Source organism: Salvelinus alpinus, chromosome 28 (assembly GCF_045679555.1).
Source record: "Salvelinus alpinus chromosome 28, SLU_Salpinus.1, whole genome shotgun sequence".
NCBI lineage: Eukaryota > Metazoa > Chordata > Actinopteri > Salmoniformes > Salmonidae > Salvelinus > Salvelinus alpinus.
In genome coordinates, this window is record NC_092113.1 from 3,418,187 (window position 1) to 3,435,026 (window position 16,840).

The following is a 16,840-nucleotide window of genomic DNA, read 5'->3' on the forward strand; positions in this document are numbered from 1 at the left end:
CAGCATCATGCTGTGGGGATGTTTTTCAGCGGCAGGGACTGGGAGACTAGTTATGATCAAGGGAAAGATGAACGGAGCAGAGATCCTTGATGAAAACCTACTCTAGAGCGCTCAGGACCTCAGACTGGGGTGAAGGTTCACCTTCCAACAGGACAACAACCTTAAGCACACAGCCACCAAGACAACGCAGGAGTGGCTTCGGGACAAGTCTCTCAATGTCCTTGAGTGGCCCAGCCAGAGCCCGGACTTGAACCCGATCGAACATCTCTGGAGAGACCTGAAAATAGCTGTGCAGCGACGCTCCCAATCCAACCTGACAGAGCTTGAGAGGATCTGCAGAGAAGAATGGGTGAAACTCCCCAAATACAGGTGTGCCAAGCTTGTAGCGTCATACCCAAGAAGACTCAAGGCTGTATTCGCTGCCAAAGGTGCTTTAACAAAGTACTGAGTAAAGGGTCTGAATACTTACGTAAATGTAATATTTCAGTTTTTTGTTTTTTATTTGTTAAACTAGCAAATATGAAAATACAAAAAACTTTTGCCTTGTCATTATGGGATATTGTGTGTAGATTGAGGGAAAAAAACGATTTAATACAATTTAGAATAAGTGGAAAAAGTCAAGGGGTCTGAATACTTTCCGAAGGCACTGTATGTGCCATAGAAATAACGATGTTTGTCCTGATCCGTACCACATATCCACCGTGTTACTCTGAGGAGAACTGGAGTGTTTTAAAACGTGCGTCTAGCTCCTTGTGGTAGACTGTCAGTTATTATGACAAATTATCGGCATTGCACTGAGCACACCGCACTATGCAACACTGCTACACACTGCCTTAAGGACTAGCAGCTGGAAGCAGGGCTCCGTCAACCACAGCATTGTGAGCAGGGTTGTAATCACAATCTGGAGAGTTGATTATCACGCCTGATCACTGATCAGCATGAGGATCTCCATCTTCTAGTCGGGGCTGGCAGAGTTTATATTGTTGTCATGTGTCAAAACGTGAGCCTCTAAGGACATAGAACCTGAAAGAGTAATACAGCACCGGAGGTTGGTGGCACCTTAATTTGGGAGGACGGGCTCGTAATAATGCCCGGAGTAGAATATGTGGAATGGTATCAAACACACGGTTTTCTTGTGTTTGATGCCATTCCATTTGCTCCACTCCATCCATTATTGAGCCCGTCCTCCCCTCAGCAGCCTCCACTGTAATACAGGCCCATTTAGGGAGTGTTTTGACAGGTTTTCTGTACGGTGAAGATGAGCGATTAACCCGAGGCGAGGGTTAAAAGGGTGGAATAGTGTACGTTTGTCCTTTTCGTGGTGATGAAAATAAGCACAGATGCCTATTGATGTGTCACAGGTGTAACGTCCTGAGATGTGATCGGGTGTGACATCAGTCTTGTTTTCCAAAGGCCCGAGGTGATGGACACTCACGATACACACATGCACACTCACAGGCTCACACACACTTTGATAAACACATACTTTGCTCCACACATTCTCAAGATAAATGTATACACTACAGTATGCTCTGACATCCTCTCTCTTAACTGATGCTCTCCTTTCACAGTAAAAAAAAATCCCACATTTTTGTGAATTTGATATAGTGGGAGATTTTTGTCTCTGGCAAAGCTTATCGTTTCATCAGTTTCATACCTCTGCAGTATCTGGCAGAGAAGATCCTCATAGTGCCTCGGATATAACTCTCTGCCTGATAGCAGACATTTGCAATTCCATAGCTCAGTATCCCGGCTCAGGGCTAGGCCGGGAGGCATTAAGACAGATGCTCTGAATAAAGTATTAAACGTTTTCCCCTAGGGCAATTAGATTGGGCATAGTGTTACGCTGTAAATATGACATACTGTGTAACTCGTTCTTTTCAGCTGCCTTTTTAAGTTATTTAAAAAAAAATGTAACCTTTTTTTTAACTTAACAAGTCAGTTAAGAAGTCATTCTTATTTACAGTGATGGCCTACCCCGGCCAAACCCGAACTCGGACGACACTGGGCCAATTGTGTGCCCCCTCTACGGGACTCCCAATCACGGCCTGTTGTGATACAGCCTGGAATCGAACCAGGGTCTGTAGTGACACCTAGCACTGAGATGCAGTGCTTTAAACTGCTGCGCCTCTCGGGAATTTAACTACCCAGGAAGGATGGATATCGGTGTGCAAGTTGGATTTGGTGCGAAGTGTTTGACAGAGGGTAGTTGGGTGGGTTATTAGCTACTGTTGATTTGATTGTTTAGGTTGAATCCTTCAGTGTATGAGTTGAGTGCAGTTTATCAGTGGGGAATTAGGCTTTCTATGCATGGAAAGTCAACTACATACAGTGCAAGAATGTAAGCAGTGTGACGCGAAAGAGGATTACAGTAGGCCCTACTGAATATAAACCGCAGATTTATGATATCCCAGCTTATGTGACATGCACATATGATGTGGTGTGTGCACTTGTGTAAAGATGTTACTAAGTTCTGTATATCCACACGTTTACTGATATATACATTTATATTCTGATGTTGCTGTTAGCAGAGTGTCTGAGCCTTCAGCCCTGCATTCTATAGCAATGCTAGAATCCTAATTTGCTACTTCATCCATACCATCAATCTTCATCACGTCCCATTGGGATGCCAAGGCAATGCAGGTGTAGAATGCAGCTACTCTCGAGTGTACTTCAGTCACAGTGGATATAGTGCTTTATTTCCCCTACAGAGTGAAAGGCTCATCTCTGAGATGGCAGATGATTACCGAGAGAGCGTTGACACACACACACACACACAGCACACTGCTCTGTGTTACAGAGAGAAGTGGTGTTATGAGGGAAAAAAACTGCATAAAGAAGAACTGCTGCAACTCTCTGACTTCCTGAGTAGAGGTGAAAGGTCGCGGTCACAGGGGAGTTCCATTTTTCCAGCTTCTGACGTTAATTGGGGAGGTCAGAAAAATAGTCTGGTGTTGTGGAACAATAGGATGGTTATTTATTTATTTATTTTGTCCCAAAGGATGTTGTTGAATACTGTGTTCTGTCTGTACACCATCTCAATGACAATCTACTGAAGTCGCTGACTGTTATAATGCATAAAACATATTTGCTCTTTTTCCTATTGGGTTGTGCTGATTTTGAAAATTAAAACAGATGTGTATATATTACTACTAATTGGGTGATTACTGTTCACTCCTTTCGCTGGCTCTCAAATTCGATTATTGATGCTTGACAAACATGCTACTGTTTCATTCATTTACTGGGTCTATGCTCGGTGTACATCGGCACGTTAATACATTTTCTTGAATTAAGATGGTTTAAAAAAAAAACATCTCCACATCTGGATCCACCCTGTTAAAACCTCTAACGAGTCACAACCCCGGATCCGGGATCCCCCCCATCAAAAAAGCTGACTAGCATAGCCTAGCCTAAAGCCACAGGGATATCATATAATCAAATGTTCATGAAATCACAAGTCCAAGACACCAAATGAAAGATACAGATCTTGTGAATCCAGCCATCATTTCCGATTTTTTAAATGTTTTACAGGGAAGACACAATATGTAAATCTATTAGCTAACCACGATAGCAAAAGAGACAACTTTTTTTTTCTCCACCATTTTTTTCCTGCATGGGCAGCTATCACAATTTCGACTAAATAAAGATATATATAGCCACTAACCAAGAAACAACTTCATAAGATGACAGTCTGATAACATATTTATGGTATAGCATATGTTTTTTTAGAAAAATGTGCATATTTCAGGTATAAATCACAGTTCTACATTGCAGCTGCAATCTGAAATAGCGTTGGAAGCAGCCGGAATAATTACAGAGACCGACGTCAATTACCAAAATACTCATCCTAAAACATTTCTGAAAAATACACAGCATACAGCAAATGAAAGCCCAACATCTTGTGAATCCAGCCATCATTTCTGATTTTTAAAATGTTTTACAGGGAAGACACAATATGTAAATCTATTAGCTAACCACGTTAGCAAAAGACACCATTTTTTTTACTCCACCAGTTTTTTACTCCATCAGTAGCTATCACTAATTCGACTAAATAAAGATATATATAGCCACTAACCAAGAAACAACTTCATAAGATGACAGTCTGATAACATATTTATGGTATAGCATATGTTTTTTTAGAAAAATGTGCATTTTTCAGGTATAAATCACAGTTTACCATTGCAGCCACTATCACAAAACTCACCCAAAGCGACTAGAATAACTACAGAGAGCAACGTGTATTCCCTAATTACTCATCTTAAAACATTTCTGAAAAATACACAGCGTACAGCAAATGAAAGCCCAACATCTTGTGAATCCAGACAATATTTCAGATTTTCTAAGTGTTTTACAGCGAAAACACAATATATCGTTATATTAGCATACCACATGAGCTAACATCACCCCAGCATTGATTCAAGGCAAAAAGCGCGATAACGTTATCACCACCAAAATATATTAATTTTTTCACTAACCTTCTCAGAATTCTTCAGATGACAGTCCTGTAACATCATATTACACAATGCATATAGAGTTTGTTCGAAAATGTGCATATTTAGCATCACAAATCGTGGTTATGCTATGTAATCAGTCAAAACATGGCATGCATTCTGGCCGGAGCCATCTTGGAAGGGCACCTAAGTTTACGATTATTTATCGATTAGATTGACTAAAAAAATACAGGTTGGACAGCTAATGAAAGATGCATTGGTTATTAATGCAACCGCTGATTTAGATTTTTAAAATTAACGTTACTAGACATACAGTGTGCGTTACAGCCAGACTAGTGCCGCAATAATGTCCGAAAAATGCGTTTACATTTTTCCACATAAATACGGAATAAAATCATAAATAGTTCTTACTTTTGGACGAGCTTCCATCAGAATCTTGGGCAAGGTGTCCTTTTGTCCAAAAGAATCGTTGCTTTGTTGTAAAACGTCCACTTCAACTTCGGAACTAGCAGCTAACAGTAGCTACGTGGCACACACATGTCCAAATCCTCAAACGCAATACTACGAAAATTCAGAAAATAGCAATATACTCGCATAAACTGATATAAATCGGTTTCAAATAACTTCGTTATGATGTTTCTAACACCTATACCGAATTAAATTACAGACGGACATATCTAAGGCCGATAACTGAGCGTTTCAAAATGCTATCCTGAGGTCTTGCGTTGCGTAATGGCGGAAGTCGAAAAGAGAGCGCACCTCGTTCCTTTCCCTTTTATAAGCTCTGAGAAATACGTAGAAACACCATTCCACTTCTCATTGGTTACTGACATCCAGGGGAAGGCGGGTGCAGTTCATTTCGATCCATAGGGCACACACAGAGCTTTAAACTGATCCGAGATCAGAGCCTAGTTTTCAGACCTTCGCATGTCCTGTCATGATTTTCGCTGTAGAAAGAGTTCTGGTTCACCCACAGACATAATTCAAACGGTTTTAGAAACTAGAGATTGTTTTCTATCCAATAGTAATAATAATATGCATATTGTACGAGCAAGAATTGAGTACGAGGCAGTTTAATTTGGAGACGCAAAATGTCGAAGTTGAAACAGCACCCCCTGTAGTGACAAGAAGTTTTTAAGGGAGTGAACGTTATTATAATAAGGGTTACTTGGAGAAAATTGGACTTCACTGAACTTAAAATGGATGGCCCTGCCTTCAGCAATGTATATTTGACCTAAACCCTCGCTAAAAGCTTGAAAAAACGAAACAAGTGACCCTCCCCTATACCTAAAATAATAATAATAACAAAGGGGATAGCAGAGAACATGTCTACTGTTCACCCTCACTTATTGAATAGACCAGAGCCTTAGATATGCAGTTTTGGAAACTGTTCTTCATCCTAAAAGCCAGAGTTCCCCAACTGGGAAGTGTTTAAAATATATATATATTGTTGGACATAATACAGTGCCTTCGGAAAGTATTCAGACCCCTTGACTTTTTCCACATTTTGTTAGGTTACAGCCTTATTCTAAAATTGATTAAATTGTTTTTTCCCCTCATCAATGTACAAACAATACCCCATAATGACAAAGCAAAATCATTTATTTTAATTTTAATTTTGCTAATTTATTAAAAATATTTAAAAATAACATTTAAGTATTCATACCTTTTACTCAGTACTTTGTTGAAGCAGCGATAACAGCCTTGAGTCTTCTTGGGTACGACGCTACAAGCTTGGCACACCTGTTTCTCCCATCCTTTTCTGCAGGTCCTCTCAAGCTCGGTCAGGTTGGATGGTGAGTGTTGCTGCACAGCTATTTTCAGGTCTCTCTAGAGATGTTCGATCGGATTCATGTCCGGGCTCTGGCTGGGCCACTCAAGGACATTCAGAGACTAGTCCCGAAGCCACTCCTGCGTTGTTTTGGCTGTGTGCTTAGGGTCGTTGTCCTGATGGAAGGTGAAAATTTGCCCCAGTCTGAGGTCATGAGCGCTCTGGAGCAGGTTTTCATCAAGGATCTCTCCGTACTTTGCTCCGTTCATCTTTCCCTCGATCCTGACTAGTCTCCCAGTCCCTGCCGCCTTCGCCCCAGTCTGAGGTCCTGAGCGCTCCAAGCGGGCTGTCATGTGCCTTTTACTGAGTTGCTTCCGTCTGTCCACTCTACCATAAAGGCCTGATTGGTGGAGTGCTGCAGAGATTGTTGTCCTTCTGGAAGGTTCTCCCATCTCCACAAAGGAACTCTGAAGCTCTATCAGTGTGACTACTGGGTTTTTTGTCACCTCCCTGACCAAGGCCCTTCTCCCCCGATTGCCCAGTTTGGCCGGGCCAGCTCTAAGGAAGAGTATTGGTGGTTCCAAACTTCTTCCATTCAAGAATGATGGAGGCCACTGTGTTCTTGGGGACCTTCAATGCTGCAGACATTTTTGGTACCCTTTCCCAGATCTGTGCCTCGACACAATCCTGTCTCGGAGCTCTACGGACAATTCCTTGTCAACTGTGGGACCTTATATAGAAAGGTGTGTGCTTTTCAAAATCATGTTCAATCAATTGAATTTACCCCAGGTGGACTCCAATCAAGTTGTAGAAACATCTCAAGGATGATCAATGGAAACAGGATGCTCAGGTGCATCCTGTTTCCATTGATCATCCTTGAGATGTTTTCATCCTTGAGATGCACCTGAGCTCAATTTCAAGTCTCATAGCAAAGGGTCTGAATACTTATGTACATAAAGTATTTCATTTTATTTTGATAAATTTGCAAAAATGTCTAAACCTGTTTTCTGTTTGTAATTACAGGGTATTGTGTGTAGATTGTTGAGGATTTAAAAAAATATATAATCTATTTTAGAATAAAGCTGTAATGTAACAAAACGTGGAAAATTCAAGGGGTCTGAATACTTTCCGAAGGCACTGTAGACTGTAAAAACACCAGGAAATCATCCCCAAGTGATTTTAATTTGTTTAATCTCTTCCCAAGTATTCCCACGCATAATAGACACGTGACTTGTACATATGTAAGCAATGTTTGAAATTATTATATTTTAGTCAAACATATCTGTTTGGGCTTCTTGCGGTCAATTTGCAGTCTTCAAATGATTTGTTGTTGTGTTCCGGGCCCCGACCATCCGCTCAAGGAAAAATAGGCCCGCGGCTGAATCTAGTGGATAATCCCTGCTATAAGCGTTACATCATTTTGAGGTTGTGGGTTCGCAGACAACCTTGGACACGAGTTGGAAAGATCTACTTTATAGTAAAAGCATTGCGTGAGTCTATCATCATATTTGTAGATCAGAGGGAAAAAAATAGCCTTTTATAAACTTGTCATGCAATTCTACATGATTTTACATATTAGCAGAGTATTTTTTGAATACAAAACAAAACACAGAAATGACAGGCTTAGAATGTACAGAGAGATAGGCCTATGTGTTCACCTTGACATATTTCGCAACGAAACGGTCCCTATTTGCAAATAATTAAAACTGAGAAGTAATTAGGAATCTCAGCACGTCACTTTCAAAAGTGAGGCCTATCTTTTCACCCCAGACTGAGTCGGCCTACCTATGCAGACAAATGTCACCTTTAACCACTGGCTGCTCTTCTTCCGTGGTTTAACCCACCGAGAGTTCACACGTGTTTCCCTAAAAGCTGTCTGGGTTTAAACATCTTCTATTGTACATAGAATTAATAGTTGAATCAATTGATAGTGACATAATTAGATGACTTTGTTGTCCCCTTGGCTTTAGAAGGTTGTAGCTATGAAACAACACGATGATGTCCCCATATGCATCGGAGTCATGTCTTTCCTGGCTATTTTACAGCTCGTTTCTAGCATAAAGCATCACGGACCAAAGTGCTATTACAGATCACTTTATATAATCGGATCCGTTTTATTTTCTTCAAAATCTTAAGCTAACAAGGTGCAGGTACAGTAGGCCTGTTTTTTTTGGCCATTTTCTTTAATAAAAGTTAGGACTATGGCATACCCCCTCAATTCTAGTCTTGGTTTTAACTTAGCCTACCTCCGTTGCAGTGAAGGGCTGTTATTTAAAGAGTGCATGGGTGGGTGAAGGATGGTGGTTGGAGGAATTGACCGGTAAATCTATGGATATAGCAGCCTATAGCCGAATTTCGTCTGCCAAAGATGTAGGCCTACCTCTTATTTCTTAAATAGGAAGGAATAGGCTCCAACACAAAGTCCCCTTGTTGTGATTAAAGTGTAATTGAAATGAAGACGTTTGAGATGAATTATGCCTACTATAATTTGTCTACTTTCAGCACCATGAACTGTCCATTTCCCATTGATTATGCTGTGGCCACTGCTTCAAGTTTCAGCACCACAACGTCATTTACTCTAATCTGGTTTTACTGTGAGGTCAATAACTCTGCTAAATAATAAATAAATAATAATAAAATCAATTCTAGTAGTAGCAAGTTATCAAAGTTGACCTCTGGTCCTCCTCAACTTCACGCTCTCCTTCTCAAACTGAACAGAACATTGGCTATAGGCTAGCCCGCGGGGAAGATGGTGAACATTTCGGGAGAAGCTTTCGACGACTCCTGAATTGCCACCGTAGACCTACACAGCAAAGACATTAGTTAGGCAGCACACCATTTTGGGGGGGGATCAGCAAGAGCAGAGTAGGCCAGGGCTCAAGGAATATCCATTGCAATGTGTAGTCCAGTTTAGTTTTATTTACACCATCCGAGAAGCTATCTTAAAAATATAACATTGCTCTGTGCTTCTCTTAGCATGCACATCGTGGCCTATATGTCTATAGGCAGGCTATGGATCATTTGATTGAGACCACAGTAAATAGCCTGTAGGCGCACTTGATATTACGCGTCTAGTGGGGAATCAGAGATGGGGGCACACATCGATTTCTAGCCTAATAAGAAACTAATTCTAAAACACTTGAGAAACATTAAAATGTAATTAATGACAAATTACATGACCTTCCCCTCCCCTTGACTGAAATTGAAAAAGCATGACCCTCCCCCATTTTCCTCCAGGTTACCGTTCTGTAAATGTCGATCAATTCATAAGCATTCCGCTCAGACCCGCTGCCTCTTGTCAACCCACTCTAACATGGATCTCGCTCTCTGTCTCGCTCTTTCTCTCATGGGTACCAGTGTAATTTCCTCTGGGGTGAAAATGCTTTTCACGACCTCGGGATCGGTATCGAGCATTCCACCATGTCATCTGTGAGTAATATCTGGCAATGCTGTATTTGATCCAGAACCATCCAACAATGTTAAAGTACTGCCATCTTGTGGTTGATACAGTATGTGCAGGTTTGATTGTGCAAGGAATCAAAATTCCACTGGACTAAGGGATGCAATCAATTGTGCACATGGAGCCTCGGATCATGGTAGAGGTCTGCGCGGGACTGATTTATTCATCCCGCTCCCGTCTGCGCCCGCAGCTTTTCATACCGCACCCGCCCACACCCGCTGTCTTTCTATTCGACTCCCACCCGCTAGCAGGAACTGGTCCCAGACCCAACCGCAATCGTCCCGCAATCGTATTTTAGCCGTATGTGATGCTGCTCATTTGCCAGCCATGGTCCCAGCAATTTTGCGCCCTATAGGCAATATGAAAGTGCTCTGGTAATTAAAATAGGTTTAATTACCAGAGATTCTCACGTGGCCCATTTTATATTAGGCTGTCGGTATTACTGGGCTATATCAGCCAATAGATAAGATGTAGTTTGAAGAGAGCAGAGGTGGAGAGACTTACACTTTCTCTAGAGCTACATTTTATAGCCTACCTTTTAAGAGTGGGATGATTTTTTCAATAGGAGATAAGGGTGATCTATGCAATGTAATCAACTATAGCTTAATCATATTTAGGAAGTACATTTCCTTGGAACAATAACTGCCCCTTTCAGGGCTGGCTCCAGGCATAAGTGACATAAGAGGTTGCTTAGGATCCCAGGCAGCTAGGGAGCCCGACCAAAAAAAAGACAAATAAAAAAAGAAATGGCATTTAGTTTTTTGGAACTCAGTCGGAGTCTCAACTTATTATTGAGAGTAAGAATAGTATAATACACCAGGTGTAATTTAAAAATGTGGTTGTGCATCAGCAGTTTCTCTTATGTCGGTCACTCAATTAGCTGACAATTAGCCATGTACATTTTTTGACTGGTAGTTAGGTGGCTAGACTATCTAAACTTGTATTAATCATGGCCAAATACCGACCGGGCACGCATGAATGTTAGTCATTCTCACTCAGATATCATATAAACATGGAATAAGTCATGGCAAAATATGTAGGAAATTAACTTTAAATGAAAGAAAAAAAATCGCTGTTGAGGGGGTTACTAAAATGTTCTGCGAGAGGTGGGCCCCCCCCCCCCCAACCAAATCTCACTTAGAGCTCCCAAAAGGCTGATTCTCTGCCCATGCATAGTCCCTCCTGTAGCAAAGCACCCCCACAACATGATGCTGCCACCCCCATGCTTCACATTTGAGATGGTGTTCTTCAGCTTGCAAGCATCCCCCTTTTTCCTCCAAACATAACGATGGTCTTTATGGCCAAACAGTTCTATTTTTGTTTCGTCAGACTAGAGGACATTTCTCCAAAAAAGTGCGATCTTTGTCCCCATGTGCAGTTGCAAACCGTAGTCTGGCTTTTTTATGGCGGTTCTGGAGCAGTGGCTTCTTCCTTGCTGAGCGGCCTTTCAGGTTATGTCGATATAGGACTCGTTTTATTGTGCATATAGAAACTTTTATACCTGTTTCCTCCAGCATCTTCACAGGGTCCTTTGCTGTTGTTCTGGGATTGATTTGCACTTTTCGCACCACAGTGCGTTCATCTCTAGGAGACAGAACGCATCTCCCTCCTGAGCGGTATGGCGGCTGCGTCGTCCCATGGTGTTTATACTTGCGTACTATTGTTTGTACAGATGAACATGGTACCTTCAGGCGTTTGGAAATTGCTCCCAAGGATGAACCAGACTTCCAATGATGTCAAGCAAAGAGGCACTGAGTTTGAAGGTAGGCCTTGAAATACATCCACAAGTACACCTCCAATTGACTCAAATGATGTCAATTAGCCTATCAGAAGCTTCTAAAGCCATGACATTATTTTCTGGAATTTTCCAAGCTGTTTAAAGGCACAGTCAACTTAGTGTATGTAAACTTCTGACCCACTGGAATTGTGATACAGTGAATTATAAGTGAAATAATCTGTCTGAAAACAATTGTTGGAAAAATTACTTGTCATGCACAAAGTAGATGTCATAACCGACTTGCCAAAACTATAGTTTGTAAACAAGAAGTTTGTGGAGTGGTTGAGAAATGAGTTTTAATGTCTCCAACCTAAGTGTATGTAAACTTCCGACTTCAACTGTATATGTGTGTGTGTGTGTGTGTGTGTGTGTGTGTGTGTGTATATATATATATATATATATATATATATATATATATATATATATATATATTATATATTTTTTTTTTTTTTTTTTTTAACAATAGGTAGGCCTAGACTAACGCATCATGAGCAGAAAGATGACCGTTGAGAGGAAATTTAAATCTGAAATGTAAATCAAATAATCTGCGTGACAACAAAAGTTGTTTGTCTGACCTGTCCTCTCTCAACCGAAGAATGAAAAATGCCAACCGCCGCGATGATCTCTGTCGGGACCGCAGGCAATGCTCTCAAGATCCTGGTTTATTTCAACACATTTCTGTATTCTATTGGCTGCAGTGGGTCAGTGTTGAGCCAATTCAAATAAAGGCTTTTCTTTTCGATTCGAATAGGACAGGGTTCCCTTTTTTTAGTATGGATGATGACTGAATTTGTGAATCCATATATACATTTCCTCATCTCATCGTACATGGTTATTTTTCGCAGATTCCATCTCAAACAGCTGTTCTCTTCAGCTCATCCTTCAGTGCCCGTCAGAACACTGAGAAATAGGTGCGGTGTGTGATTGTGATGTAAGTAACTCTCTCTCAGGTCCTCTCTCCTGCCTCTCCCTCTCTTATGTTGTGGGAGACAGCCCAGCCAGGCTCCCCTGCCGTGCAGCTCAGTAGAGTGGGGATCTAAAAGAAGCAGCGTCCCACTGACAAACACACACAGACATCAGCACAGCAATCAGCTATCATCACACACAGCAGCAACAACAAGACAATCAGCAAGGCACCATGGGACAATAATTTTCAGCCCAGTACACCCCAGCACAGCGAAACACTGAATTCCACAACTTATCTTCCAGAGCTACACAACAAGATAAATCCATAGAAGGCATCTGCTGTGCTCGTTCGACACTATAGTGATGTTGGAGCATTGGAGGAAGTCAAGCTTAGCTTAAGCATCACATTTAATATTGAAAAGCAGTACACCATAAACAACCAGCTAACTCTGCACCTCCCGGTCCACCAAGTACAGATGTTGTGTGTGTGTGTGTCCCAGTTGAAGGAGACTATCTTGGCTGTGAAGCATCATTATTGTTTTATAAGCCCTTATGAACAGCATGTGCCAGCGTTCCAGGAGGCTGCTGTGGGCTGCGGTGTTATTTTCTATTATTGGACTTCGGCTCACTCGAGGCTACCAATGCAGACACTATAACTGTTCAGCTTTGTGATTAATGTACACCTATTCTTTATTTTTTATTTTTTACTAGGCAAGTCAGTTAAGAACAAATTCTTATTTACAATGACAGCCTACGATGATGGCTTATTTACAAGGACGCCCTTTGGGACTCCCAATCACACCCGGATGTGATGCAGCCTGGATTCGAACCAGGACCTCTTGCACCGAGATGCAGTGCCTTAGACCGCTGCGCCACCCGGGAGCCCTATAGGACGTCCCTCAGCCATCAGAATGAAGTCTTTCAGAAGGTAGTTGTATAGCGGTTATGCTATGTGTGACTAGTGTAATGCTTCATGTAAAAAAAACATGGGTTTGATTTGCGGTCTGCTTTTGTTAGTTGTTAATCCACTAGTTGGGCTGTTCGCTCTCTTTATGAAGGTTTGATTATCAGTTTGATTTTGATCTGTTGAACTCCGTGTCTTTTATAGACTAAGACAGTTTGTCATTGACTGGTGTGTCTTTTAGACAAAGGTGTAATGGGTTCGCACTCAAAAATATGTTGCATAAAGCTTACTTCGTTATTCAATATTTTTTTCCCCCCCGCGTCGGGGAGAGCGTACACAAGCATTTCGGCTTTTGTTACAGAGGAATGAGATCAAGGTGCTGGCATTGACATCCAGATGCTGACACCAGGAGGAGCTTATCTTTCTGCATCTCTCTATTAAATCCTCTCGTTGTTGTCCGTTAATGTCTGTTCTCAGCAGTGGAAATGAAAAGCCAGATGGAGATATCTCCCCAGCCCACGGGCCAGCTTATTGGCGTTTTGCTCCTTATCTATTCACTATCTCAGCCATTTCCTGACACTTTTGGATTTCATTGACTGAGAAGGCTCTGCAGTTTGCTGCCTCTCTCACAGAGAACAGGGCTGAGGCAATTAGGCTGGAACTCATCAGTATGTCCTTCCTGTGATGGTTAAAGCCCCCACTGCTGGTGGGTGTGTGTGTGTGTGCGCGCGTTCATGCAGACTCTCAATGCAGCATACTACTGCCAGAGTCGATGCCCGGTCTCATCCACCAGGCCAGCTGGGCACAGAGAAGCCGTATGGCAACGAGTGGGGGTGCGGAGGTTGGCAGGAGAGGACGAGATTGTGTTTTGATGTTTGAGACAACACAAACTGACACACCGTTAAATCAAAATAGACAGCTTTAAGTCCAGAAGATTAGGTCAACGGTTGAAAAACCATAAGGCAGTGTCAAGAGAATAAAGTGGATATATTTGTGGTGTGTGTGTACCTGTATAGAGAACCGTATTGCCGGCGTTGTGAGGAGTGTGAAGATATTTGTCAATCTGACGAGTACAGTATTTGTTAATCTGCTCGCTCAGCACGCCTCTCCTCCTCTGTCTTTGCCTGTGCACTGACTACTAACATCGTGCCTTGGGCTCGCAGCTTCGCTCTCAGTGGGGAATGAAATGGATCTCACCACCCCTCTCAAAGCTCTGTGTCTGCTGTGAAAAATGGCGTTGGAGAGCGTCGCTAGCTGGTCTTTTGACATGAACAGAGCAACAGAAGAGGGAGAGGGGGTTACAGAGGGGTAGAGTTCCCCACCTGTCTATCTCTGTGCGCACCAGACAGGTGATATTAATGTGTTATGTGTGATTGATGACTTCAGATGGAGGCCTCTGGGTCTCTGGATTTGAACACACACTCACCCCGCATTTATGAATAGCGACAGCCTCTCGCATTGCCTTTTCACCTCAGTGCCTTTTCAGAATGAAATTCATCTTCCCTGGAGACTCCAGACTAGCAGCCTCATTATTATCTGGAACAGTGAAATGAAGGGAGGTCTATGGTGGTAAAATTTTTCCTATGGTGCTCAGTGGATCCTGTGAACTCCCACGGCCCTCTGGGTCGATGCGTATGGTCCTGAGGAGAGCTGTCTCCATAGACACCTGTTTTACCAGGGCATGGGTGTCAACAATGCCTCCCCTGCTTCCCAGCCCTCATCCAAAGCCCTTCCTGTTCTCTTCTCCCCAGCCCTCCTTATAGTCCCCAGCTCCCTAGTGCCATTTTTCACAGCAGACACAGAGCTTTGAGAGGGGTGGTGAGATCCCTTTCATTCCCCACTGAGAGCGAAGCTGCAAGCGCAAGGCACGATGTTAGTAGTCAGTGCACAGGCAAAGACAGAGGAGGAGAGGGGTACTAGAACCCCTAGGGTACTTGGCCTATCCACAGGGGGCACTGTACTTGAGAAGAGCCATGAGACCATGGGCTTACTGGTAAAATGCACATGAGGGGGTACTTCAGGGCTACTCCGGGCAGAGCAAAGTTCAGTTGGTGGTACAGTAACCAAAAAAGGTTGGGAATCACTGCCCTAGTGTTTGCAGGGCTTTGTGGTAAGTAGACCCTTTTTCGCCCCAAGAGCAGAATTTGACAAGAATTTGGTCTGTGTGTGTGCCGCTTGCTTCATTGAGGTGGCTTATTTGTAAAATGTATGTGCTATGCGTAAGAGTGCCATTATTACATGAGTGAATCTACAGCATATACTTTAGATAATATAGATGTTAGCCTCTTTTTGTTCACTTTTTGAATGGCTTAAAGAAACACATTGATTCCACGAAGAGGGAGAGAGAAAGACAATGAGCCCTACCTCCAACACATCCTCCTGTTTCCATGGAGATCAGAGAGCCAATCGGATGGCCCAGCTGCGGACTGTACTACCGTGAGCAGGGGAGAGGTGGTAAAAGGATGGGGATGAGATTCGGTGTGTATTAGAGACAAAAAAACGACATTCTCCCTCCTGCAGATTATCCCCATGCTTTAGACGGCTAGCCCTGTCTCCTCTGCCCTTGGCACGCGTTCAGTGTTAAACGGGCATTCTCCCAGTACACTGCTCTACCACTCCATCCTCCCCAAACTGTTGGACCTGCCTCGTTTACATCAGAGCTCTCTCTGGCTGGCTGGCTGTTTGTGACTGAGAGAGTAAGAGTGGATGTGAGTGTGTGAGTCTGAATGCACACGCTGCTCCCCCCGTTGAGTTGAGTCCCATTGACGAGCCTGGAAGATGGACAAGCCGAGCGTATGGCGTGCCGTGGCGAGCAGCACCGACCCCAGGCGTCCCCGCAGCGAGTCCAGCACGCCGCCCAGGGGTGGGACTCACCCGGGCAGACCCAGCTCTGCCATGTCCTACCGGCTATACGACATGTGAGTAGTAGCAGTCCCTTCGAATCGTCATGCTGTATGAATGGAGCTGTGGCTGGTGAGGGAGGGAGGGAGGGAGGGAGGCTGTGGCTGGGCGGATGCAGCCGTGCAGGCAGTGGTCCTCCCATCCTTCATTGACGAGGATGCGGTGTGGCACTTTGTTATTGCAGTGTCTCCAGTGTGTGTGTGTGCTGAGTCACCTAGCTGGCGCTGGCAGACCAGACCTTGCTCTGTCCTCTCAGCCTGTCTGGAGAGGGGATGAGTTTCTGGCTCTGCCTACAGAGCTCTCTCTTTGTAAACAACCACGTCCCTATGGGGAATAGTGGTCATGTTGGGGGTTGTATTTCTGTGTGTGGTTGACGTGTTTGTGGCAGACATGGCTGTTAATATTTATATAAAGAATACATTTTGATTGCATTTGTTTCCCTTTTTGGTGATTTTGACAAAGATATGATGAGGGATGTTCACTGATTTCTGTTATGTACTGGGAGATTTTTTTCCATTGTTATTGAAATCCCTGTCATTTAGTTGTTTTGAGTGACTGTGACGATACTGTGACTGACTAGGAGAATATGACTCATTTTTGTGACGCTGTGACAGCTTCTTGTTTAGCGCGTGATTGCCTCCTAGCTCTGACGTGTGTGTGTGTGTGTGTG

General features: G+C 43.1%; 1 protein-coding gene across 3 annotated transcripts in view; it reads left to right on the forward strand.

The window, feature by feature from the left end:
• LOC139556958 (IQ motif and SEC7 domain-containing protein 1-like) overlaps positions 1–16,840 on the forward strand; it is a 184,387-nt gene that overhangs the window by 73,941 nt on the left and 93,606 nt on the right. Inside the window, exon 1 of one of the 3 annotated variants that reach the window (XM_071371150.1) lies at positions 15,876–16,187. The exons of the other annotated variants lie outside the window; for them this stretch is intronic. Coding sequence (XP_071227251.1) covers positions 16,048–16,187 — 140 coding nt within the window. The 5' untranslated portion in view covers positions 15,876–16,047. Of the gene's footprint in view, positions 1–15,875; positions 16,188–16,840 lie in introns of those variants that run through there. 3 annotated transcript variants of the gene reach the window in all.